The 27,472-nt window shown below is 41.4% G+C and overlaps 1 protein-coding gene across 1 annotated transcript; it reads right to left on the bottom strand.

Annotated features, from left to right (window-relative positions):
- Positions 1-2,492: 2,492 nt before the first annotated feature.
- Positions 2,493-27,244, bottom strand: mpc2b (mitochondrial pyruvate carrier 2b). The gene is made up of 5 exons (XM_078559688.1): positions 26,958-27,244; positions 16,859-16,899; positions 7,171-7,255; positions 5,320-5,431; positions 2,493-2,721 (listed from the first exon to the last, which is right to left on the bottom strand). Exons 1-5 carry the CDS (start codon positions 27,055-27,057, stop codon positions 2,679-2,681), a joined length of 381 nt encoding a protein of 126 aa, XP_078415814.1. The 5' UTR covers positions 27,058-27,244; the 3' UTR covers positions 2,493-2,678.
- Between the last annotated feature and the right edge of the window lie 228 nt (positions 27,245-27,472).

Below are 27,472 nucleotides of genomic sequence, written 5' to 3' on the forward strand. Positions count from 1 at the left end.
ACTTGTTTTTGACTTTTCAGTAGTAGTTTGGTACAAATGAGTGGCTTGCTCGGCCATTTCAGTGGGCAGTTAGGAGTCAACCACATTGCTGTGTCTGGAGTCACGTGTAGACCAGACCAGGTAAGAATGGCAAATTTCCTTCCCTAAAGGACATTAGCGAACCTTGAGAGGAAATTAATGGGGCGGTATTAGACTGAATTGGATTTGTTCTGCTTGTTGCGGACAGGATTAACCTGGGCATTTTTCCACATTGTTGGGTTAATACCGATGTTGTAGCTGTACAGGAACAGCTTGGCTAAGAGCGTGGCTAGGCTAGTTCTGGAGAACAAGTCTTCAGTGCTAAAGCTGGGATGTTGTTAGTGCCTATGCCTTCTGCTATATCCAGTACTTTCAGCTGTTTCTTAACACCTGGCATGAATCGAATTGTCTGAAGACTAGCATCTATGATGGTGGGTAACACACTAGGTGGCAGAGATAGATTATTCACTAGGAATTTCTGGTTCTAGCACGGATAGGTATTAACACATCTCCTTTGATGTGCCTAAGTAATTATGCTATAGGTTGCCTCCTTGGGTAACTGTTGCTCAGACTAGACCATCTAAGATGCAGGTAGATCTGCCTTTGTGCATTCTTGTACAACTCCTCCTTACATTCCAGTTCTGTGAAGACCAGTGAAATGTCCACCATATTATTTTGAAATATATAAGTAAAGATTGAACTTCTTGTGGGCTGGGGTGGTGGCATTGTCACTGGACCACTAATCCAGAGACCTAGAGTAATGATATGGGGACCTGGATTCAAATCCCACAATGGCAGATGGTGGAATTTGAATTCAATAAAAATCTGGAATTAAAAGTCTAGTGATGACTATGAAACCATTGTCAATTGTTGTAAAACCCATCTGGTTCACTCGTGCCCTTTAGGGAACGGAAATCTGCTGTCTGTACCTGGTCTGGCTGACATGTGATGGCAGACCTACAGCAATGTGGTTGACTCTTAATTGCCTGGAGCCTACACCACAACAACTGCAGTGGTTCAAGAAGGCAGCTCACCACCACCACCTTCTCAAGGGCAATTAGGGATGGGCAATAAATGCCAGTGATGCCCACATGAAGAAATAAAGAGAGACAGAAAGGAAAATATTTTTTCTTTAAATTGCATCTGAGTAAATGAAGCTGAATGAGCTCTCTATTTAGTTCCATTCCCTGCGTGTTTATTTTTTTCCCTTTCCACCTTCTTAAAAGCTATAGTGAGTCAGCTTTTCAAGCTTTTTCCGGTACAGCGTTCCAATGTTAACAATCTTCTGTGCAAAAAAAAATGTTAATCTCTCCTTTTGATGGTGATCTTAAATTTATGTCCTCTGGTTACTAACTCAAGGACCAGTGAAAATAATTTATTTTTCAAAACCAATTATAATTTTAAACAGCATCAAATTTCCGCTTAACCTGCTTTATTCTAATGAGAACATTCACTTCTCTAATTTCTCTCAAAAACTAAAGCCCCTCATTCTTGTGTCCTCTTAGTGAATCTCTTCTGCATTTCATTTTACCTAAAGTGCCAAATCTGGACACAGTATTCTAACAAAAACATATATACGTATGGGACTGCCACTTTGCTTTATGCTGTAACCTTGTCCTCTGAGGTTTAAAAGGAGTTGGCACAAGCAGAGAAAAGAGGCACTTTTATAGATCATTAACAATTAACATGCTAGGTGTAGATTTTTTTCCCCAATTTTGTTAATTGAATGTTAAACAGCAGAAAAGATACAATCAGCACACCCCTGTATAACTTCAGCAACCCATACAGGTAAATTTAGGTGCTCCGTATTGTGTACAATGAAGTTTGTCATGTTTCTATTGGTGCTTTGAGGTTTTGATGGAGAATGGTCTGGTTATAGAGCTCTGGGGAGGCTGGCATAACCCTGGCTGCTGTTATAATTCCCAAATCACTCACTGTGAAAGTGGGAGGGAACAGTGCATATCAGGAGGGCTGAAGTAACTTAAAAGTAGAGCAGGTCAACCAAGAAAATGGTGATGGAGTGCATTGAGAAGTAGAATTCTGAGGCATGATAAATAAAAATCAGTTCTGGGACTGAAAGAAAAGAAAATGGGGCTATCTTCCCTGGTCTCACACACAACCAGTTTCAAACACTACAATGGCAATATTGTTTGCAAGGCAATATTGTACCTCTTAGATTTAATTAGTAATAAAAAAACTAATATTTACTGATCAACAACACAAATATTAGTTTAACCAGCTTAGAGGCACTTTTTGAGCATGTACAAATTTAATCAAAAGGAATGCACAAGTGGTCAATTTTTGTACGTAATACAAAAATGTGATTAAGACATGCCCTTATAGTTAAGAGATGAGGCTCGATTCTTTTGATTCAGGTTTTAGTAATCTAACTAACTGATGTTAAACAGGTTGACAGAAGTAGAACCAGTGCTGAATCCTATTGTTTTAAAACTAGGCTTCATTACCAAGAAACATAAATGGCACAGTAAAATTTATTGGGAGATGAAGAACATATTTACAAACATTATATGTAACAGAATCTCAACCATAAAACCATTGAGGCCAGTTATTATATTATCAGTCACCTTGAATCATTTTCAAGGCACTTTAAAAATAAAGACAAGATAATATCTTTGAATCTTGTAGGTTGCTGTTGACATTTATTCAGTATGTTCGTCCTTGGACTTTAACTCGTAGTTGTACCTGAGAACATAAATGAGACAGTAGAGCAAACTTTGAAAGGACAATAAAGTTGGTATTTAGTATGAAATAAAAAAAGATACGTAGTATTATGCACCACCCTTCCTTAGTACAGTGCTACAATATAAATGTTATTTGGTAGTACAGAACTTGAGTATTGCTGACAAATGACATCTGTCGAAGCTTTTCATCTTGCACTCATCAGGACAACCGCAAGAATACCAATGTCAGGGGAAGCAACAACTTTACATTGTATGAGAAGAGAGTGCTGACTGGTTGGCAAGTGGACTCTGGTTGGTAAAGGTGTTGCCATGGAGGATGTACCAGTTGATGGTGATTGACAGTTAACTGCCAAGCATTATTTGAAATATAAACCAGGCAGTTTGACTCTGATTGGTCAAGATATTGCCCCGAGGAATGAACCAGCAAATTTGCTGAAACAGGCACAATGTGTGTAAATGTTCTCTCTGTCTGCAAAGAACAGGGGCATGTGTATTAATATATGTAGCTTCTTGTAATATATGTACTTCTTTATCAAACACATTGAATTTCAGTTACTTAATATTGTAAAAATTAACCCAACATTGAGGATTAATCTAAGTGAAAATGAAAAAGCAGAAACAGATTTGAACCTCGGTGCCTTAAACCAGTCGTTTGCTTTCAAATATTTTAAAATGGTTAGAGGATTGGCTAACAGGATAAACAGAGAATCAGGATAAAATGGGTCATTTTCAGCTTGGCAAACTGTAACTAGTGAGGTGCTGGCGCCTCTACTATCAATCTATACTACAATCTATTACCGTCTGTATTAATGATTTGCATGAAGAGACCGACAGTATTATAGCCAAATTTGTTGATGATATAAAGAAAGGTAGGAAAGCAAGTTGTGAGGAGGACACAAAGAGTCTGCAAAAGATATAGATAAAGTGAGTGGAAAAATGTGAGGTTGTCCATTTTGGTAAGAAGAATAGAAAACTGAATATTATTTGAATGGACAGAGACTGCAGAATGCTGTGATTCGGGGATCTGGATGTTCTCGTACATTAATCACAAAAAATTAGCATGCAGGTACAGCAATTAATTAGGATGTAAATGGAATATTGGCCTTTATTGCAAAGGAATAAAATAGCACAGCTGTACAGGGCATTGGTGAGACTGTAAAGTTTTGGTCTATTATTTATTGTACCTGCTTTGGATGCAGTTCAGAGGAGGTTCACTAGGTTTATTCTTGGGAATGAAGGGGTTGTCTTATGAGTAAAGGTTGAGCAGGTTGGCTCTATACTCATTGGAGTTTAGAAGAATGAGAGATGATCCTATTGAAGCATAAGGTTCTGTAGGCAATTGACAAGGTAGGTGCTGAGAAAATCTTTCTCTTGTGAGGGAATCTAGAACTAGAGGGCACAGTTTCAAAATAAGGGGTCACCATCTGAGATGGAAATGAAGAGGAATTTCTTCTTTGAGCATCATTATCTATGAATTTTCTACCCCAGGGCAGTGGAGGCTGGGTCGTTGAATCTATTCAAGGCTGAGTTAGACAGATTTTTGATCTACAAGGGAGTCTAGGTTATGGGGGCAGGCAGGAAAGTGGAGTTATGGCCACAATCCGATCAGCCAAGATCTTATTGAATAGCAAAGGAGGCTTGAGGGGCCAAACGGCTTACTCCTGTTCTGTTGCTTATGTTCTTGTGTTAAAATAATGGATGATGCAAGTTAACATATTTTATCACTCAGCATGTTCATCACATTTTTAAAAATTTAAGCTAAACTATTTTCATGCTTATGTACTGAACATCTTTTCAGTGTCTCAAATTGATGAATTTTATGCATAAAAAATCTTACATCTCATAACAAATAGTATAGATGCATTTACGGGGAAGCTAGTTAAAAATGAGAGAGAAACGAATGGAAGTTGAAACAGTTAGAAGATGAGGAATGAGAGCAAATGTGAAGCATAAATGCTGGTACCGACCAGTTGGGCTGAACATCCTGTTTCTGTACTGTTAGCTCGATAAGGAGTTTTTGAAAATATGGTAAAGATTTGGAGAGACATTTCAAGGAGTTAGGACTGAGGCAACTGAAGGCTCTGTTATCATTGATGGAATAAAAGGAGGGGTGGGGAGTGGGATCCACAGAAGGCTCAAGTCAGAGGAACAGAACATATCAGAGGGGGATAAGACTGGAGGAGATTGCAGAGGTGGGGTGGAGCCAAGGCCATGGAGAGATTAATGTACAAAGTCAAGAATGGTATTGAAAGGATTAGGGGATTGACAGGAGGTGTATTGACCAAAGTTGGAGTTTATGGACATCAACAAGGAGTCTGTTAAAATAGTCGAGTCTGGGGGTGGCAAAGGGGTTCAGGGCTGAAGGCTCAAGTTGGGGGCAGAAGCAGACAACATTGGATGTGAAAGCAAGCAAAATATGAAGAAAACAAATGTTTCTGAAATGTAACTTTGCAACCTCTACTAGACCTTCATACAGGAGGGAAGGCAGGTTAAACTTTATAATTTAAAGAGACTTTAGAAGTGAAAACAATTTTACTTCAGAATCTATCATTTCTAGGCATGAGAGAAGTAAACAAATGTTGCTACAACAAATACTTACTTTGCAATTCGAACTAGCTGTATACAACCTGCACAGCCCAAAAAGAAATTTACAGCAAACAAACTCCAATTCTTCGGAATAATCACAAGGGAGTATCTGGACCAAATCAAGCCTGTTACAAAAAAGAGATTATTAATTTTTATTGTTCTGTTACTATAAAAATATGCAAAGTCAACTACAGAAAGCATGAAATCAGAAAAAGATCATTGGGCTTATTGTAGGCTCTATTCCAGCTATTTAATGCCTGGATATTGCAGTCAGCTCACCGCTGACATCAAGAGGAATTTCCCAGAGAGAACTCGGAGGCTCTAGAGTGTGGATTTCCTCTGTGATTCCAATGTGACTTTGAATTTGGTACCATCAGTAAAAGTGCAGGCAGAAGGCAGACTGATTAGATTGAAGAATTCTCAGGGAACAAAAAAGGAAGTAAAAAGCAGGGATTGTAATTTGCATTTTATCAATGTACAGAAACCAAAACAAAGTTCAGAACTAACACATGGGGGTAAGTATCAAGCAAACTTTAAGAAATAAAAATTATTTTAAAAATCATGCGATTTTCAAATGGTCAGTTGGAATGAGGCTCCACACTTCTAAAATTAGGACAGACAGGAAATTGGAGTTGAGGCCACATTCAGATCGGCCAAGATCTTATCAAATGGCGGAGCAGGTTCAAGAGGCCAAATGGACTACTCCTGCTCCTAATTTATATGTTCATAATTACTTTCTCCGGGGCCGAAAATCTGTTCAGCAGTGATTACAACTTAGCTTTCAATGGTATACTAAGTTATCCCTGATTAAAAAAGCTTAACATTTTCATTGGTTTTAACAGCAAGAATTATGCATATAAAGTTGAAGTTACATTAATGTATTGATTCTATGTTGATTGCATCTGCGAAGACAGCAACAGCACATGCTTTGGAAGAGCAGTGTATCACCGAAAGCAACTTCTGGTTTTCAGTATTTAACTGCGCACATGCAGATACCAAAAGTTGCTGTCAGTTTTACACACTAATGACAGCGATGCCGACAGTTTCTCCATCATTGCAATCACAGGTTCTGGGCCATTCTGTTGACAACATATTGCGTAGTTATTCCCTGATCGCCGAAAGGCAAGAACATAACATTCCAGAATCCACCACCCACCTCTCCTGTATTCAGCTTAGTGGGTTGTCCTCCACAGTTAAGCTCAAAAGTTCTAGCTGCTTTGAGTCAAGGAACAATATCAGATCTCACACCTCCTTTGCCTCCCGCTCTTAAACTGAATGCATGTTCGAATCTGCTAGATAAATTTGTGTCTGGAACACTTGCATTATATCAGTCTCTTGTAAAGAAGCTACACTAAGAGTAAATAACCTAAGTGCCTATGTCCCCAACTTGTGGTTTACAGAGGTAGGTAGTTAACATAGACTAATAAATTGAAACATCTAGTTTTTAACTAAATTAGTTGATTACTTATGTAATAATTGCAATTAATAATATTGCAAGTACAGTCCTGATGCTCCTAAAATTCAACTTGATCACTTTGGGAGCAAATCCTGTTTTATAAGAGTATTTATATTGAGATAGGGAAAAATATAAGGTTATTAATGTTAGGCAGCAAAGTGCTTTAAAGCACAATCATAGCCTTAACAGGCAAAGGATAGACCACCCTCTTATAGTTCTCTCCCTCAGCTGCAATGCTACAATAGTACTTCGCTGGTGGAGGAAGAGTAGAAAGGGAGAAGGTTAGAATTGGTCCAAGTAATTCCTGTTCACTACTCGGTAACAAGACCCAAAGGCTGGGATCAAAGAATGAATAAAGTGTAAACCAAAATATATTACAAAAAATATTTTTGAAAGTCTTTACATTACCTGTAGCACAAAGCACTCCTGACTGAGATGGACTAAGTTTGTTTGCAGGCCTGGCCATGTCAGCTAATCCTGCAATGACTAAACTCTGTACAGAAAATAAAAATGGCATTAAATAAACAACTTCAGCGATATAATACCACAACAACATTCACCTCGCTAGTTTGGAATATATTTCTTTCAAATTTGATTTTATGGGTTCAAGACCCAACACCATTTCTCAGCATTTCTTTTCTTGATCTTAAAGTTCCATTCTTAGTTTTCCTTGAGTTAACTGGTCTTGGTAGAAGCAGTTATAGGGGACTACACTTGGCATCAGTGTCAATAGGAATGAAGAGGAAAATTGATCAAACTTTGGAAGGAGTAATTTGACAAGGAAGTATTCAATGAACGGCATGACACTAGGAAGTTCTGAGGAACAAAGGGACCTTTGCATGTGTGTCCATAGATCTCTGAAGGCGGAGGGGCATGTTAGTGGGGCGGTGAAAAAGGCATATGGGACACTTGCCTTTATCAATCGAGGCATAGATTACAAAAGTAGGGAAGTCATGTTGGAGTTGTATAGAACCTTGGTGAGGCCACAGCTGGAGTACTGTGTGCAGTTCTGGTCGCCACATTATAGGAAGGATGTGATTGCACTGGAGTGGGTGCAGAGGAGATTCACCAGGACGTTGCCTGGGATGAAACATTTAAGTTATGAAGAGAGGTTGGATAGACTTGGGTTGTTTTCGTTGGAGCAGAGAAGACTGAAGGGCGACCTGATCGAGGTGTACAAGATTATGAGGGGCATGGACAGGGTGGATAAGGAACAGCTGTTCCCCTTAGTTGAAGGGTTAATCACAAGGAGACATAAGTTCAAAGTGAGGGGCAGGAGGTTTAGTGGGGATGAGGGGTAAAACTTTTTTACCCAGAGGGTGGTGACTGTCTGGAATGCGCTGCCTGGGAGGGTGGTGGAGGCGGGTTGCTTCATATCCTTTAAAAGGTACCTGGATGAGCACTTGGCACATCTTAACATTCAAGGCTATGGGCCAAGTGCTGGTAAATGGGATTAGGTAGGTAGGTCGGATGTTTCTCACGTGTCGGTGCAGACTCGATGGGCCAAAGGGCCTCTTCTGCACTGTGAGATTCTATGATTCTGCAGGTAAGATTTATATGCAGATTCCAGAAGTATGGATAGAAGCATACTCTTTTCTCATGGTTGTGGCCCTGAGATGCACAATTAAATGTACGAGAAATAGAACATTGAACAAGGTAGATCCTCTTCAAACAGGAAGTTTTGAGACTCTGGAATCCACTTTCAGAGTTCACAGATGAGGCAGAAACTAGGTCAACATTGAGAATTAGATTGGGTAGGTGTATGAAGGAAAAGACATTGCAGGAATACAGAAATGGGGGGGCAGGGTAGGTGGGGGCGGTTGGGGGAGCTAAATACGATTAGAATTATTTGCTTGTGTAGAGGGTGGACACCAACATCAACTGGTAGATCCAAATTGGCCTATTTTACATTGTAACTTCTGTGTATTTCTATGAATTAATCTTATCTAATTTAAAAAACATTTTATGGTTAAATTTCTTGCAACACATCAACATCCTCCAGATTACAAATCAAATGTTGCAAATCTGTTTGTGAATACAGTAAAAACAGCATATTAAAAATATTTTCCCCAAATGAGAAAAATTGGGATGGTAATAAGAGTTTTCAGCAAACAAAAAAAACGATACTGCAGAATCTATTGTCCAAGTACTTCAAAATAGATTAAGCATGTACTTGGATACTTATATAATGAGGTGGGCTAACATTTAAGTGACTTTAGGATGTACACAAATTTTTTTCATCATATTTTACACAAGTCCTTTATGGAGGCTGTGTATTTTAAAATGAATTCTATTTGATGAAGTTTCAAGTAATTCCAATATGCTACAATATTAAAATTATCACAGCACATCTTAACATGGAGAATAGGGAAACCTGGATCAAATAAGGCATTGAAAGTCCATTTGTGCAAATGGACAATTAACTTAAGCCCTGAGATTTGTACTAAATAACCATGACATTATTCTGATAATCCAGCTACACATCAGAAAGGAAGTCCACAGAACGGTAAATTAATATTGAAGAGACCATTCCTGAATGATTACATCAAAATATATAGCAGTTTCTATCAATCAAAATGAACACTAACAGCACACAATGTCTGACCACAAAACAATCAAAACCAATGTCAAATGGCAGAAAATTGACAGCAAAAAGGCTTTAGCGGCAAGGCACAGAAAAAGATAAAATAAAGATTTCTAAATTTATATTTTCAGTTCCTCCATCAGAAGCTTCCATGTGGGCACCAATTTTCAGCATACAAAGTTTGGACAGCCTGGACAATGATTTCTTTATTTGGTCAACATCAATTCCTTCTGTAATTAGCTAACAGAGATTTTTCTTGAGCTGCCTTTGAAAGCTTCTGAAGATCAGATGGCAGAAAAGAAAATACCAGACAGGCTCATCTAAGCTGGCATACCAAGCATCCACACCATAATGAGACAGTCACAGCTGAGTTAGGCTGGTTATGTAGCCAGAATGCCTTATCAAAGTAAATCTTCTATGGAGAGCTCGAGTCTGAGGTGCACTCTCATAGCAGTCAAAGGAAGTGTTACAAGGACACGCTGAAGGCTTTATTTAGAAGTTTTGACATCAACTTTGAGTCTGGGAAAAGAGGCATTAGCAGATACGTGGGCCTGTGAGAAATTTACCTAAGTTGAATGCCTCCTGGACTGCAGAGTCATATGGTCGATAGCTGGAGGGAGTCTAGCTTTAGCCACTGTTCTGTGTCAGGAAGAACTGAAGCTCCTGCTCCAACGTCTAATTTGAAGTTTGTTTCATGTTTGTTGATCATAATATCTACTCCAATGGTTCTCATTAGATCATGTAATTTCTCTCAAGAATGGCACTTCGTTGTCTTCAAATTCGTTTGCATCTTCAAATTTTTGAATACTACATGCTTTAATTGGTTAATCCTTAAATTGCTGTGAGCTGCGGCATAAAGATTTAAAACGTCCTCTCCTCTTACAGGAATGGCACTCTGAATTTTTGACAGGTCATTCTTTATGCCAATGCAGCCTTTTCCCACCACAGTGAGAACAATGAGTAATAGCCTCTTCGCTCTTTCCGTTTTTGTGTAGGTGCGCTACTTCTGTGTCCTACAAACTGTACTGTCAATCGTTTATCCCCACAAAATCCCAATCTCCTTGAAGAAATACATGATTTTGCTTTCTCATTTCTGCCCATCTTGTTAACTGCACTGCCATCGATAGCGTTAAATCCTCCCTCGACTGTAGAAAATCTGATAAAGTCTCCTTTAAGACTCCTACAAAAATGTGATCCCGAATTAATTAGTCTTTCAAATTTGCAATTCTCAGCTAGTCTATGTAAATCTTTAATGAAGGAATCTATGCTCTCTCCTGGTCTTTGGGTACATGTACTGAACTTTGCCCTATGATGGTGTTCCTTCTAAGGCTGAAAAATATATCAAAGGCTTTTATAATCAATTGGTATGTCACAGCCTTATTTGTTTATGTGCTGTCTGACCACTGTTATCTGTACTACTGCCTATGGCATAGAGTAGGGTACTGACCCGTCCCATGTTAGGCTTTTCTATTAGTTCCGAAGCAGTTCTGTGCCTGATAAACCTACAACACCAGTTCTGCCACTTCTTGGCTTGATTTGGGCCTTCCACATAGTAGAAGCACTTTGGTAAGGGTAAGATTTTCTCCATTGTTTTTCTTCACTCTGGCCTTTCTTCATGTTCTGTCTTTTCCCACAGTCATTTCTCTTTTTTTTTTCCAGATGCTGGGCTCTTTCCTTGGTGCTTTTTCTGTCATCTTTTCCACTGCCACCATCTGTCATCGTTGTTGCGGGTCTTAGATGAGGTTCTTCTTGGGAAAGATTGATTGCGACTACTGGAGGCAAGGCTGTTGGTAAACTTTACCTTTTATTGAACATCCTACTAACTATATGCAAGATAAGGCTTAGCACAAGGCTTCACACAGAACTATCAGCATATTGTTGTCATGTGATCTTACATCAGCGATGTAGACTGTCTATTTACATATTCAACAGTAACCCTTTATACTGCATAAATGGTTTGTATTCATTCAAGCTTAGAAGGTTGATATCTAATCTAGTCGAGATGCTTAAAATGATAGAGATTCAATAGTTCCTCTGTGTCTGCCCTATCTCCTCTGGTGGGTAAATCCAGAACAAATGGAATGATCTTAAAATAAGAGTTAGGCCATTTAGAAATGAAATCAGGATGCACCTTTTTCACACAACAGGTAGTGGAAATTTGGAACTCTCCCCCTCAAATGGCTGTGGATGTTGGGTCAGTTGAATCATTCAAGACAGATACTGATAGAATTTTGTTGTTAGGTAAAGGTATCAAAGGATAAAAAGCAAAAGCAAGTAAATGAGATTGAGGTACAGAGGAGCCTTAATTTAATTGAATGGTGGAACTGATGGAATGCCTACTCCTGTGTCAATGGCCAGATTTTACCAGGCCACTTAGAATATGTTCAGACTTGGGGGCCTGAATGGGAGATGTTGGACCTGAGGTCTGACATCTTTATGTTGCTTCTAGATTTTATTGAATGTGGCAAACATGGAGGGTGGACTTCGCACATTGACTGGGTGGGAAAGCAATTAAGGTATTTAAGAGGCCAATTAAATGGGATTTTAGGGCGCATTTCTGCATGGGGAACCTCACTTTGTTAAAAGAGGCCGAAAAGAATTGACAAGCTCAGTGCTGGGTCTATTAGGCATTGAGAGAGCCAGCGTATAGTTGCAGGGAGGGTGGTGCATGGAGGACTTTCCACACAGCAGAAGGGGGTAAAAGGTGCTAACACTGTGGAGACATGCTGTTAGGATAACGTGGGGACAGTGGCATTTTCTTTCAAGGAGTGATTCAGGGAAAGGTGTGAGGTTTCTGCATGGATAGAAGGTTTTGGAGTAGGAGAGAGGCTACCTGCCATGGGCCTCATCCACCCAGGCTTCGGTGGCTCCTATTGAGGAGCAGCAGCTCAGAGGGAGGGAGGTCCAGGCACTAATGGGGGCTCAACAGGTACCTCAGGACTAGCAAGAGGGCCAGCTTCAGGGTGGGCAAAGTAGAGAAGAGCAGAGAGGGGCATGTCAACTGCCTCACGTGTGCAGAAGAAGCTCTCCCCAGGAGACAGCTGACTGGGGCTGAACTATCTCCAAAATGTCTCAGCAGCGGTGTCAGTGAAAACTGCAGCTCTCCAGGGAGGCAGTCAATGATTTCTATGTTATACTGCAGGGTGAGCTGAGATCCAAGGGGTTGGTGGACACCCAATGGCAGTAGCCCTGAAGATCACTGTGGTTTCAACTTCTACATCTCTGTTTGTTTCCAGGTATCCAGGGATGTGTGGGATCTGCCATTTTGCAGCACACTGGTGCATAAAAGAGGTGAGCATGCTCAAGAGGACTGGCGACGATGTGCAATAATGCATCAATTCAGAAAGTGGAGAAGTCCACTGGGTTCGGGGCCATTGCTGGATTCCCCCATGCATGCATGTGGCCATTAAGGCTCCCACAGACCAGCCAGCAACAGCCTTCCAGCAACAGAAAAGATTTCCACTCGCTCAATGTTCAACTAGTCTGCCACTACTAAAAGTGGACCCTTCAGATGTGTGCAAGGTTCCTGGGAAGCAGCCTACATACTGAGGAAATCACAGGTGCTGCAACTTTTCTGGCTTCCTCTGCACCTTCAGGGATGAATACTCGGAAACAAGATCTTCCCACTAAAGACATGGCTGCTCATGCCTGTGAGGAATCTAAGCATGGATACAGAGAAGGTAAAACCCAAGTGACAATTGAACAGGCCACCGGGCTTCTCAAAATGTGAGTCAGGTGCTTGATCGATCCAGTGGAGCCCTTCAGTATGTCTCAGCAAGAGTTTTGCTTATCATGATGGTCTGCCATGTTCTACACAAACATGGGGCTACAAAGGGAGGGGGAGGGAGGCGTTGGTCATTGAGGATCTTGTGGATCGCAATGCCTCCTACGAGAGGATGTAGAGGAGCCTCCTTGCCATGGATGAAAGATGAGGGACCACAGGCAAGGCTCAATGAGATACACACAAGGGAGACTGAGTATGCACTTTTGCAGAGACATTTCTTGTGCCCTTTATCCCCTTTCAGAAATATTTCAATAAAGCCTTACCTCTATTCAGTCCTGCTGTTGCCTCCTTAATTTTGCACTCCCATTTCTCAGCACCCAGGTGCTCAACACACTGTAGCAAGGCTAAGGAGTTGACCATAAATGGCTTGGTCTATTGCTTCCAGCCCATTGAGGGAACCAGGCTGTAGAATGAGGTCTCACAGGGCAACATGAGTTGGAAGGAGAGTCAACAACCGTGCTTGAACCTTTTTATTGAATGGCACAACAAACGTGAAGCTGAACATCTACAAATTCTATTCACCAGTGAACCCCAATTGCAGCTAGGTGCTCTTCGTAATTCTCCTACAAGGTGCTCACCCTGCACTTGCAGCTGAGGTGGAGGAAGGCTACTGATCTTGCTATCCTGTCTCTTTGAATGACCCTGGCTGCTGCACTAGAGCTGCCCGAAGCCTGGAGAGCCCCGACATGTTGAGCGGCTCCTGCACAGGTACAGGACTCTCCTTTGTTGTCATCGCTACTCACGGTTCTAATGTCACTGGTAGAGGGGCTGCTACACTCGGAGTCATAGAGGTCTACAGCACAGAAAAAGGCCCTTCGGCCCATTGAGAAGAGCCCCAGATGTGGAAGGAAGCTGTTCATTCCCCTCCCTTGCAAGGGAGGCTTGGACCTCCTTGCTAACCTGAGCAGCACAAAGCCCTGTTGGTGATCCTAGCAGACTCGTCTCCCTGCTGCATAGGGCTCACGGATAAGGCGACAGCATGCAGGTTTGCGCACATGTCCAGCATCCACTGATGGTCTAATGGATCCAGTTCTCCATGAGGGTTGCTAATATCTCGATGGAGCAAGCCATACGTGCACACACCCGAGACGTGGCAATACTCATGGCCTGGACGGACTCCTCTAACATCCGCACATGGGTGCACATTATCTCTGGCAGCTCTGTCAGATATTCTCTTACCGCATGCTGTGGCTGTAACAATTGTGCTGCCAACAGGCAGAGGCTCAGTGGCAACAGGCAGCAGTCAGGCAGAAGTTCCTTGGCAGCGAGCAGCAGTCAGACAGAGAGAGGCTTGCTGGCAGCAAGCAGCAGTCTGGCAGGGGCTCACTGGCAGTGAGGAGCAGTTGGACAGGGCTAGCAGCACTTTTAAATATGGCACTAGCATATGCCACAGCACCACGAGACCACACCTTCGCCGTCTGCCCTTCCACCTCTGCTGTTCAACTGTGCTTGCGCACCACTGCCCCCACCCAGCCACTGCTGAACTTTGGAGCAGAACACGATGATCCCCATGTGTATTGTGAACACATTAATGGTGCCTAGCCTTGCTTGAAATGTTCAGACAGCTCATTTTCATGTATTTTATGAATTATTGACATTTATTGTAACTAACTGATAACTATGTTTTAGTATGTGATGTAAAATCTCTAGCACATGCAGTTCAAGTCAATTGATAATTGTCAACAAAGCATGAATATTAACACTTAAATAAAGTCTGATGATTCTCTTCTAGGAACTGAGATCATCATTTTGGTAGTCATGTGGCCTGCCTTCCGTCTTTATTTAAATCTACGCAATTCCATGTGCTATGGAGAGAACTTGATTGTAGGGGTAAACTGTTCAAGTATTTTGATCGGTAACTAAAATAACACGGATCAGTGACTAACCATGGGTTCAAACAAACTTTCCTGGAATTTACAGACCCAGTAATTGCTCAAATCTATTAAAAGTTAATAAAGATCTTTAAAATGGAAGGGGTTGGGGGGAGGGGAAATGGGGAATCTAATGAGTGGCAGGCGAGGGGGGTAGGGTGGCAGGCGAGTAGGTGAGGGGAGTAGGGCGGCAGGTGAGGGGGGTAGGGTGGCAGGCAGGTAGGGTGGCAGGCGAGTAGGGTGGCAGGTGAGTAGGGTGGCAGGCGAGTAGGGTGGCAGGCGAGTAGGGTGGCAGGCGAGGGGCGTAGGGTGGTAGGCGAGTAGGTGAGGGGAGTAAGGTGGCAGGCGAGTAGGTGAGGGGAGTAGGGTGGGTCAGGTGGTTTGTCAGGGGTGGGGGTTGTCAATAGCATAGTTACCCAGATGTTAAAACTGCTTTCAATCCTTCTAAATTTTCCTGGCTAACTATTCTGGTTAGTGAGTTGGAACCATCCGAAGTCCCCAATTCTAGCTCAGAGTTTCGGAAGGTTCCAAACGTAGAGGAATTGTCCATATAATCTTCCTGGGCAGTTCCTGCATAGTCAATGCGTGAGGATTTCTGAGGGGTCACCTAGTGCACCTTGGGGCGTATGAACATCCGAAGATCGGAAGTTCTGGATCGTTGTGTTTTTGGTTCCAAAGTCTAAATCATTAATGTAACATATTTAGCTTTGAAATCCTTCCCATGACTTGTCCTAAATCAGTTACAACTTTTTACAAAATTTCGTGTCATTAAATTGGGCTTATATTTCCTGAGAAGTAAAATGAGAATTATTTGGCATAATATTCATTCTCATTGTAATAGGATTTAAAGTAACTGAACATTTTCCTTGTCTATCTAATGAGGCCTTAATATCATTACAATTAACACAAGTGTCCTGTAATTAGTTTCTGTAATAGATGGAATCCCCTTCCAGGCACCAATCAAGTTTAATTAGCACAGCTTTTAAATAAAAAGTCACTTGCATAGCAACTGTTTTATGCAAGTGCTAGAAAAGATATAAGCAAACCGAGTACTATTAGTCACCATATTTGATTAAGTTATAAATAATTATATTCCCATTACCATTTAAAAATTGTGGTTCAGACATAGATTATATACACGCTCAAATAAAATTTCAGGTTTACTCTGGTTAATACACATCTGAATAAGAAAAGTGCTCAGAAATTGATATCCATTTTATGCCAACCAGTAAGGATGGCATATACTGTTGGTCAGGTTTGTGATCATTCAGCACCTCTTCACAAATAACATAGAAACTACTGAATTTATCATCTGTAAAATTCTGATCAACTGTTGCTTTATCCTGAAGTCAATAAGTTAAGGAAGACATGAAAAGTTCTGTTCCAATTAAATAAATTGACATCTTAAATTTTGTCAAAATTTTAGCAGTACTCCCCCTTTTCATATAACTGTATATGGTTATTTGTTTTACAGAAACTGAGTTTCTGAATCTTTAAAACAGAACTTGGAAAAAGCCAATTCCTGTGCGCTCTCTCAAATTAGCAAGACTCATTTGAATTCAGGAGAAAAGTTGTCAACATTAAACTGGTTCTACTCCTTCTAATTCGTCGTTATGCTCGCTGTAGCATATTAATACTGTACCTGGAAATTTTGGACTAAGTTGCAAAGACATGCTTGGTGCTTAAGAAAGCAAAATTCAGTCTGTGTCACCAACCTTGCCAATGGAGGCAATTCTGGACCAGTATATCTTGTCAACTGTACTTTGTAGGTGCTTATTGTTTAGTAACTTCTTTCAGGATCAATCAGTATATCTGCTTTGCTAAGCCTTTGAGTTTGATGAAACATGATACACTCACCCATTTCATAATTGGCGCCCAGAAAAACACGGTGCGAGGACCTGGAAACAAGATAGCAGTAATTAAAGGTTCACATTTTCAGGATGCAATTTACTAAATCCTTTACTTGTTTGAATAAAGGCCAATAATGAGCAATAATAGATGGAAAGAGTAGAAGGGAAGTTAAGGTAAACTAAGTTAACAGTTAAGTAAAGGGTTTTAAAAGCCTGTGTATTGTGGAAACCTAAGAAAACTCGAGGGTCTGCCAAGGATGAATTAGATTGAAAAATGGTGCATAGCCCTAATTTCAACACAATAAGGATCCAGGGAGGAAAAGGTTCATTTTAGGGAACATATTGGAAATTTAGGAGGATCTTGACCGGAATGTTCAGATGAAAGCAAAAAACAAGATAGCTATTCGGAACATTCCTTGGGAGAATTTTTTTCAGGCATCCATTTATTTCAATAGACTTAACTATTGTGCCATGACTTACCTTTTAATGGAGTAATTAGATGATGGCTAAATTTAATGTACATTAATTCCAGTAAACTTTAAAATTTTACTATTAGAGCCAGGGCAAAAATACAGTACCCTCAAGATGTTGGTTGCATCTTTAATCCCCTTATTTTTGATTTTCATGTAACATTCTTGTGCAACCAAAAAAAAACTTGCTCCTAGTCCTCTGCTATGCAGGACAAGAGAATGGGAAATCGCCAGTTAAATTTTAAAAGACATCATCTGCAGCAGAGTGCATGCTCAAAAACAAACGTCCAAAAATGCATCTGTCCATGGACACCTTTTCAATTCAGTGGATATTTTAAGTGCAAAAAAACCTTAAGTAGGTAAAGTATAGTTTATCCAGTAACCTGTTATTTCAGCAGAAATGAAAAATCTGTAGCTCTGTTTGCATCATACCCCTGTACAGAAACTGGTAACAGCCACACCAATCTGCTACCAAAAATATTGCCCATGCAAAGCAGAAGTTTTTTCATAGCTCATCATTACTATTAAAAGCTTTTAATTCATCAATAGTTTTTAAATAGGCCAGGATTTACACCTTTCCATTTAAAAAACAGAACTTTAATAGATATTGCATTGTGGTGCTGGCTACACAAACTTAATTGCACAATAGCTCTTAAATGATTGGAAAAATTGCCAAGGACATTCAGTACCAAGAACCCACAAGATTCTGCCAAAGTAATGTAACTGCCCAGAGCAGATTGCTATAACTTATCCCACTGTAAAGCCATCAGCAAATTCATCGTTAAATGAAATAAACCAAATAAAATGCAAGTCAGTCTAACATTTGATTCCGTTTTGCAACAGAAATAATGCTTTCATAAATAGTATTTCCTGTTCTTTTCTCCAAACAGCCAACTAGCAGACAAAGCTATGAAGATCACGTCACAGCTTCATTTGATGGAACAAAATAGTTGTCAAAAGTAATTAAACATTGCTTTGGTTCTTAATTTAAAAAAATGTAATGAAAATAATATTAAAAAAATACCATGGATGGTGGAAATTTGAAATAAAAACAGAAAATGCTAGAAATATTGAGCAAGTCAGGCAGCATCCGTGGAGAGAGAAATTAATGTTTTGGGCCTGTGACCTTTCATAGAAGTGATGATTAGACATTGACCTGAAATGTTAACTCTTTTTCTCTCTCCATAGACACTGTCTGACTTGCAATGAAAAGAGTGTTTAGTAAATTTTGGTTGGAATAGAGGGCACAGCCTTACAGCATTTCTCAGGATAAGGTCAAGTCTGAATGATGGATTAAATGAGGCAATTTGCTAAATACAATGGCTTGACACTTTTAAATTATATTTGAATGTTATGTATTTAATGCTTTTTAACACAATGAGCTCCTTTAGCTTCCATGTGGTTTCTCTGTAATGAACTCTACTGCTAGCCCACAAATTACTAGATTTATCGAATTCAATGTATTAATATTATTCCCTATGATTTATAACTAGACAATTAACCAAACAACCCTGCCATGGATCAACTACCCATTAAGTAGTTTAGTTACATAAACCAGATGGTTGCTGGTTTGATTCCCAGTCTCCAATGAGAGCAATGGGAGGGTGGCACAATTGGTCTCAGCACCTAGAATGGGCAGGGTAAAACTAGTGCTGGTAACACCTACAAGCAGGACACTTGCCTCATCCAGCTTGGACAGGGGAGGCCTTTGACAGAATATCACACATCGAGATAATAGAGATGCTCTCCAAAATAGGTTTGGAGAGGGAATCCACAATTGGATCCAACTGCGCTACACATTCATTCAAAGCACAATTTCCAACAATGAGTAGGAGCCAGAAAGCTTTCCAATCAAATATGGAGTCAGGCAAGTCCTCTCTTCTGTCTCTTTTGTATGCTGAATGGAACCTTTTGTTGAGTTGGTCAGGAAGGATACGGGCATAAGAGGGGTGATGATCCCAGCAGTGGAGACACTCAGGTCAAAGCCTCCCTGTACATGGACAACGTTGCTGTCTTCTACTTGGTGTCGCTGTCAGTTTGCAGACTGATGAGCATCTGCGACCAGTTCAGTTTGGCCAGGGGAGCCAATGTAAATTGCAGCTAGAGCAAGATCATGTTCTTTGGAACTGGAAAAGCCAACCCTTTGTCCCCTGTACTGTCAGGTCAGACTACCTAAGGTGCTGGGGATATGGTTTCGAGGAGCCTGGGCATATGCCAAAAGGTGGGAGGAGCATATGGTCAAGGTCAAACAAAAACTGTGCACGAGGGAGCAGCGCTCCCTCTCCATTATGAGTAAGAACCTGGTCATCAGGTGTGAGGTGCTCTCTGTGTTGCTCTATGTAATGCAGGTTTGGCCCATAAACTGCTCCTGTGCCAGGGTGTTCACGTGGACCATTTTCCACTTTATCTGGAGATCGAAAATGGACTGTGTCTGCACCACATAAAGGGTGGGATGGGAAAATGTACCTAAGATCTTCCTTTCCTGAAGGTCACCTTGTGTGTGGCTGCATCAAACTAGGCATAGACTCTTGGTATTCAAACACCAAGTGCCACTATGTGCTGAGGTTCTATCTGTCCCCAGTGTTGTGAAAGATGGGTCTGACCATGTTGCCATGAAACATTCCATTCAGCTGAATCCTACCATATCACTTACCCCTTGTGGAAATGTTTCTGCACCTTTGGCCACAAGTACCTCAGGCAGTAGTCTGCACAAAATCTCCTCAAGGCTTTGTGGGAAAAGGAAATGGTGAATTCTGTTGGTGGATTCCTTGAGCAGATTGTCAGTTAGTTGGCGCAATGCTTCATTGCCAGGACTTTCAAACAAGCATCAAGACATAACTTGGTTGCTGGTGAGAAAGGCCTTCCTCATCAGATTCTTCATGTATACCTGGAGTCTCAGCACCACTAAATGCTGCCTGTGAAATGGCTGCAGTGGGAAAGAGATCCTCTCCACGAGGAGGTGGGCATGTGCCTTTGTAAAGAAAGTCTGGAAAGCCATGCAGTGGTTCTTATCAAAGTTCATCCCAAGCAGCAACAGTGTGCTATAGGCTGTTCCAGGGACCTCGCCGCGAGAAGCATCATCTGGTGCTGGAGGAACATCAATTCTCTGAAAGACGCTGTTTGGCCTGCAAGGGATTTGCTAGTCTTGCACATTCCTAAGTCTAGGCCTATGTGCTGAGGGATGCACTAAAGCTTGGGGCAGCCACTGCAAAGGCTCAACGGAGAAAGTTGACAGTCTAAAACCCTCCTGCCATAGTACACTGAGGGGCAGGAACTCAGAGTTTAGGAACCCCTGTAAACTCCTCAGATTGTACGCACTGAAGAAAAATGCTTAGCATGAAGTAAAAATGTATATAGTAAATATAAACTGTAATTGTAAGGTAGTGAGGCATCTCAAGAGTGCAAAAAATTAACTGTATTGCACTTTATGTAAGGTCAAAGTTGAACTGCTATGTAATGTTTTGTTTCAAATTTTATGAATAAAGTATATTTTAAAAAAATAAGTTGATGAGGATGTCCGTCCCCAATGATTATGCAGTAATACTGGATCCATGCCGTGCATGACTGTTGGGAAGGACAAGATTGGGGTTGGCTGTGACATCCTCTTCTATGGTAAAATAGCCACTAACTCATTGTAGAATCAGTGAAATTTACAGCACGGGAGGCCAGTCAGACCCTTGTGCAAGTGTTGGCTCTCTGAAAGTTATCCATTTCCCCCATTCCCCTGTCCTTACTCCACACTCATTAAGTATTTATCCACTTCTCCTTTAGAAGCTATTAAGGATTTTTTCACACCACTGCACCATGTCCTAACAACCATCCATGTAAAAGGATTTCTTCTAACTTTTCCTGTTGTTCTTTGGGGATGATTGTAAATTTATGCCCTTTAGTTACCAGTTTAGATTAGAGGAAAACCTTGTGAAAGCCCTCGACATTCTCTTAAACTTCAACGTCCTGATGAAAAGCCCCACATGCTCCAGGTCTCTGGATAACTAAAGATTCTCTTCAAAAGTGCAATCTTTGTCAATCTCTTCCTCACCCTTTCCTAAAGTGTTTAGTAAAAACAGTACCCAAGATTCTAGCTATTGCCTGACCAATGATTTGCATAGGATTAGCATTACCTCTTTGTTCTTCTATTCAATGTCCTTCCACTTTTAAAGATGTGTGTGTGGGAACTTAAAAGTCTCTCTGCACTTTTTCACCCTAGCAAAATGCATCATCTCACATTTCTCCACGTTAAATTTAATCTGATACTATCTGCCCACATTCTCCTGAAGTTTCTTACAGGGCTACTCACTGTTACCCAGGCTCTGTACTTTTGAGCCATCTGCAAATTGTGATATGTGTCCTCTATATTCAAATCCAAATCATTTATCCGCAATTTGTCCGCAAGAAAGACCCAAACCTCCCTGTCGCTTGCCATTTTAACACTCCACCCTGCTCTCTTGCCCACATGTCTGTCCTTGGCTTGCTGCATTGTTCCAGTGAAGCCCAACGCAAACTGGAGGAACAGCACCTCATCTTCTGACTAGGCACTTTACAGCCTTCCGGACTGAATATTGAATTCAACAACTTTAGATCTTGAACTCCCTCGTCCATCCCTACCCCCTTTCCGTTTCTTCCTCCTCCCTTCTGTTTTTTCCAATAATTTATATAGATTTTTCTTTTCCCACCTATTTCCATTATTTTTAAATCTATACCTGTAATGCCCTGTCAGTCTTTCCACCCCACCCCCACTAGAGCTGTACCTTGAGTGTCCTGCCATCCATTCTTAATTAGCACATTCGCTTAGATAATATCACCACCTTCAACACCTCTTTGTTCCTTTATCTGTGACATCTTTTGAGTATCTGCTCCTATTACTGCTTGTTTGTCCCTACAACCACCCCCCACAACTTCTCTCCCCCCCCCACCTTAAACCAGCTTATATTTCACCCCTCTCCTATTTTTACTTAGTTCTGTTGAAGGGTCATGAGGACTCGAAACGTCAACTCTTTTCTTCTCCACCGATGCTGCCAGACCTGCTGAGTTTTTCCAGGTAATTCTGTTTTTGTTTTGGATTCCCAGCATCCGCAGTAGTTTTTTGTTTTTACCAAATCATTTATATCTATTTAAAACAATGGTTCCAATATCAACCTGGGGAACACAACTGTTTACATCCTTCCAGTCCATAAGAAATTCACATATAGGCTATCAATATTGTTACAGTGCACAGTTATGATATTATAAATTTTTAGGAAAACTATTTTGAAGGTCATATTTTGTAAGCCTTGGACTGGGATTAAAGACCATTCCCAAAATGAACTCAAAGGATCACTTGACTTTCCCTTGTGGATTCGGGCTGGAACCCCTTCAGTCAGAAAAAGAGATATCCTCAGATGTACAAATTTAAAATTCAATGAGTGTTCCTAAAGAGTAAACAGAAACTTGTTGACTTGATGGTTTTTCCTCCAAACAAAAATACACTAACCGATAAGGCACTGCAAGGTGTGCACAACCATGACCCTGTTGATCACTACAGGGGGCAAGAAGACTTCAAATAACTATAATGGAATTATAAACAAAAACAGAATTACCTGGAAAAACTCAGCAGGTCTGGCAGCATCGGTGGAGAAGAAAACAGTTGACGTTTCGAGTCCTCATGACCCTTCGGCAGAACTGAAGTATAGTTTTGGATTTCCAGCATCCGCAGTAGCTTTTAGCTTTTTGTTTATAATGGAATTATCACTAGCCTTATATGGAAAGTGACTCTACATTCTTGTACAGGTCACATGATAATGGTGGCCATCTTGCCTAACCTGCAAAAAGCATTGAAAAGGGCAGGGAGCTGGCAGATCCAGGGAGAGACAGTGAAAGGCATCTAAAACAGCTACTGGTCTGCTATAAAGTAACTAGGCAGCTAAAAAAGTGCCCCATCTGCAGAAGAGAAGTAAGGAACCTCACCTCCTCCCTGTAAGCCTGGTTCCATCTACTAAGCTCACCTGTTAAAGCAACCTCTGACATTTTGACAGTGGAAGCCATCACAGCTGCAGAGAAAATCCTACAACTTCAAAACCTTCACTCTGGAAAATGCAACATCTCGACTTCAAAAATATTGAGCAGGATTTTGCCCTTGGTGGGGGTGCTTGGCGGGGGGTTGTCTGGAAGCTGACCGCTGCCCACGATCGGCTCCACACCGTGATTTCATGCGGATGGGCCAGTTAGGGAATTGGAACGCGAGCAGCCACACTGAGCGCTGCCTGTGCAGGCGGGGGGAGGAGGGCGAGCCGGGCCTTGCGCGCAGTTCGCGCATGCGTGAGAAGGAACGCTTCAATCTCGCTGAGGCAGCTCCATGCCTCAGGGAGACTGAAGCGCTGTGTAAAAAAAAATGAAGAGAATAAAAATTTAATAAAACATGTCCTCTCACGTGACTCTGTCACATGAGCTGGGACATGTTTTTAATTCAAAAATAAAGTTTTTGTTTTGTGTTTACCTGCTTTAGAAAACCTCATCCCGCTTGTGGATGAAGTTTCCTAAAAAATGTAAAGGCTGCTTAGCATTTCGCCTGCCCGCCCAATGCAAGGTTGGATAGGCAATGTAAATTTGAATTTAATTAGATTGTTAATGGCCTTAATAGGCCTTTTAATTATCGGAGGGTGCGCACCCAACTCTAGCATGCGCCCGCCAAACTAAACATCGTGAGACTGCACAAGGACGTCGGGATGCACGCCTGATGTCATCGCGCGTCTTTTTACACTCAGTTGTGTCGCGCACACATCCACACGCCAAGTGTAATATTCTGCCCATCAAGTCTGCAACGAATATGGACTAAACTGATCCAATTTTAATAAGTATCATTTTATCTTCGTTTGTAACTAAATTTTGTGTATGTTAGTAACTTTCTCTTTTCTTAAGTAGCTTCCAGAGTAATAGGGTGAAATAAACTAACCTTTTCCTTTTTAAGTAAAAAGACTTTGCTGCTGTTTTATTTTAAATTGAATTCTCACACCACGAATAAGAAAATACATACACACATATACAAATACATTGCTCACAGGTGACTTTAGGGAAACATCTTTTAAAGCGCCTGTAACAATATCCTGGGGTACCAATGGCCAGAAACTGAACTTGACCAGCTATATAAATACTGTGGCTACAAGAGCAGGTCAGAGGCTGGGAATTCTGTGGAGAGTAATGCACCTTCTGACTCCCCAAAGCCTGTCCATCATCTACAAGGCACAGGTCAGAAGGGTGATGGAACACCCTTCACTTGCCTGGATGAGTGCAGCTCCAACAACACCCAAGAAGCTCGACACCATCCTGGACAAAGTAGTCCACTTGATTGACACCTTATCTACCACCTTAAACATTCACTCCCTCCACCACCGACAATGGCAGCAGTGTGTACCATTTATAAGATGTATTACGCAACTCACCCCTTCGACAGCACCTTCCAAATCCACAATCTCCACCACTTGAAGGAAAAGGGCAGCAGATGCATGGGAACCACCACCAGCAAGTTCTCCTCCAAGCCACACACCATCCTGACTTGGAACTATATCACCGTTCCTTCACTGCTGCTGGGTCAAAATCCTAGAACTCCCTTCATAACAGCACTGTGGATAAACCTACATCACATGGGCTGCAGTGGTTCAAGAAGGCAGCCCACCACTGCCTTCTCAAGGACAATTAGGGAAGGGCAATAAATGGAGGCATAGCCAGCGATGCCCACATCCCATGAACGAATAAAAAAAATCATGAAGAATAGGCACATGCGTGGGACACGTAAGGACCCAAAAATATTTCAAGGAGCAGGATGGGGTAAATTGGCAAGTAAATAAAAAAGTACATCCAATTAAAAGAATAACTATTCATTACAGCATAATTAATATATGGTCGTATAAACTCAAAAATAGCTTTAGAAAAACTTCAAAGATACCTGGATGGCCTGGAGCAATGGGCAAGCCAATAATGATTTCTGTTAAACCCTGGAAAATCACTATGTGCTATTCTCCAAAAGAAACAAGCCAAAGTAAGAAGATACGAAGACTGAGCTGCTATCAAAACCAGCAAAGAGCAGAGGTCCCTGGGCAAACTTTCCAGAGGAATATGGCTTCAGCATCAATAAGATAACTGTCAGGGTATCAGCCACGCTAGGCCAATTACGAGCCCTCTGAGGAAAGAAGCATAAAAGCAACCCCGTAATTTTCCTCAGACTGTACATAGTGTATATCCAATTAATCCTGGAATACAGATAGGCAGGGGCACTGCAAGCCAACCATAAATTAAAATGCTCCAAACAATCCAGAACTGAGCAATAAAGGCAGCACATTCCAGACCATGCTTTATCTACTCAACCTGTAAAAGCTGTGGATTCCAAACCATGCAATGGACAGGGGAAGGGGAGAGAGAAAAAGAGACAAAGTGTTGGGGGTGGAGAAGAATGAGAGAAACGGTGGAAGGAGGGAATATTGCCTCAGTGGGTACAGTTCAATGGCCATTTTGGAACATTTTGTTCTGGGCTACTGGGAGATATTTTCTATTCAGTTTTTTTGGAAAGTGGGCTGGTGGGTTCTGTTATTCTATTTTCCAGCATTTTTGCAGGAACACAATCAAATTTGCAAATAAAAACAATCAAAAGTGACCTAAGACACCATGTTCTGATATCATATCCTGAAGATGGATCCCAGCCCTGCTCCAGAACAAAATCCAATTTATACTGAAGTACTTTATAAATTTGCCATATTTGGCACCATTTGCTACTAAACAATGGTCCAGGTAAATCTATACCGGCTTGTAGGTCAGCACCTAATCTTCTGTTTACTATGGAGGTGTCACAGTTTTGCGAAAACCATTGAAGTGTTCTAATGTCTACCGTCATCTCCTTGAAGATGTGGGGAAAGAAAGATTAAAATTATGTGCACAATTCATTTTTGAAAATCGTAACTGGAAATACAAAAGTTAAATTTGCTTTAACTTTTAATAGCAAATGATCCAAATTGGGCTAAAAAGCAATATTATCTTCAATCAAGCAATAACCTCTATTTCTAAAAATAAAGCTTCAAGGACAAAACACGTCCAACAGCATTCTGAAAAGAACCCAGTTGAAACTTGACAGATTTCTTTATTTACCAATCTGCACAGCGGAAATCATTTTAGCTCCACCCTATCTGAATGGCATGAGTACATTTCTAGCTATTCATTAAAATGCTAGCAATTGATTTACAGGGATAATCCGGCGAGATGTCAAGAGTCCATTTTACAACTAGTTTCCTGGAAAGGTGAACATTTGCGGAGTCGTCCATCTCCTCTCCCAAATAATTTCTTTCAGTAACAACAGCTGTCAGGCCCCAGCCGAACGGTGACAAACGGCTGAACATCGTGACGCTTTTAAAAATATTACACATAAAAAGGTTTGCGATTTGTCTTCGTGCATCATTCCTCTGTGTTTATTTGTCGATCGGAAAGCGCTAAAAAAAATTTCAAAGCAGCAGCAGCATCCACTACCCCCACCCTCTCCCCTTCACCCCCCACACACATAGCACTAGTCGCAGGCTAACATCCGCCTCAGCCGTTCTGTCTTCTATTTCACAAGCATGAACCTAGCCACCATATATCCATCCATGCCGGTCGCAGCAACAAGACAAGGCTGTTTACCTGCCGGGTGTTCATAAAACGGCTTCATCCTGGGAGGCAGCATCAATCCGATCTTGTCCAATACTCGGTGATAACTCGCTCTCAGGCCGACCACCGACATATTCCACCGATTATTTTAACCGGCAAATAACTATTATAAATCTGAAGTGCCTCTTCAAACAAGATCGTCCAACATCAACCGCATACGTCAACCCGAAAACCCCCACCCGGCTCGTCCTCCAACTTTGCCCTTTACTTTCCCCGGACTGGCACTGACTGTACCACGAGCTGGGTGACCATGGGATAGTGGGAGGAGCCAGCACCGGAGTCAGCGCGAGAGGGAGAGCGCGCACGTGCGCGCGCGCGCATCCGCCCTTCACCTTCATTCGCCGAGCGACGCCCATCACTTAACAAAACACGATTGGTTAGTGAGGACGTCAATCACCCTGCGTGACGAGGTGAGTTTGAGAGCGCAGAACTGACCCCGCCCCTCTCCCCTCTCCCCCCCCCCCCCCCCCACCTCCCCCCCCCCCCCC

The sequence above is a fragment of the Cetorhinus maximus genome, chromosome 16 (genome assembly GCF_964194155.1).
Source record: "Cetorhinus maximus chromosome 16, sCetMax3.hap1.1, whole genome shotgun sequence".
Taxonomy (NCBI): Eukaryota; Metazoa; Chordata; class Chondrichthyes; order Lamniformes; family Cetorhinidae; genus Cetorhinus; species Cetorhinus maximus.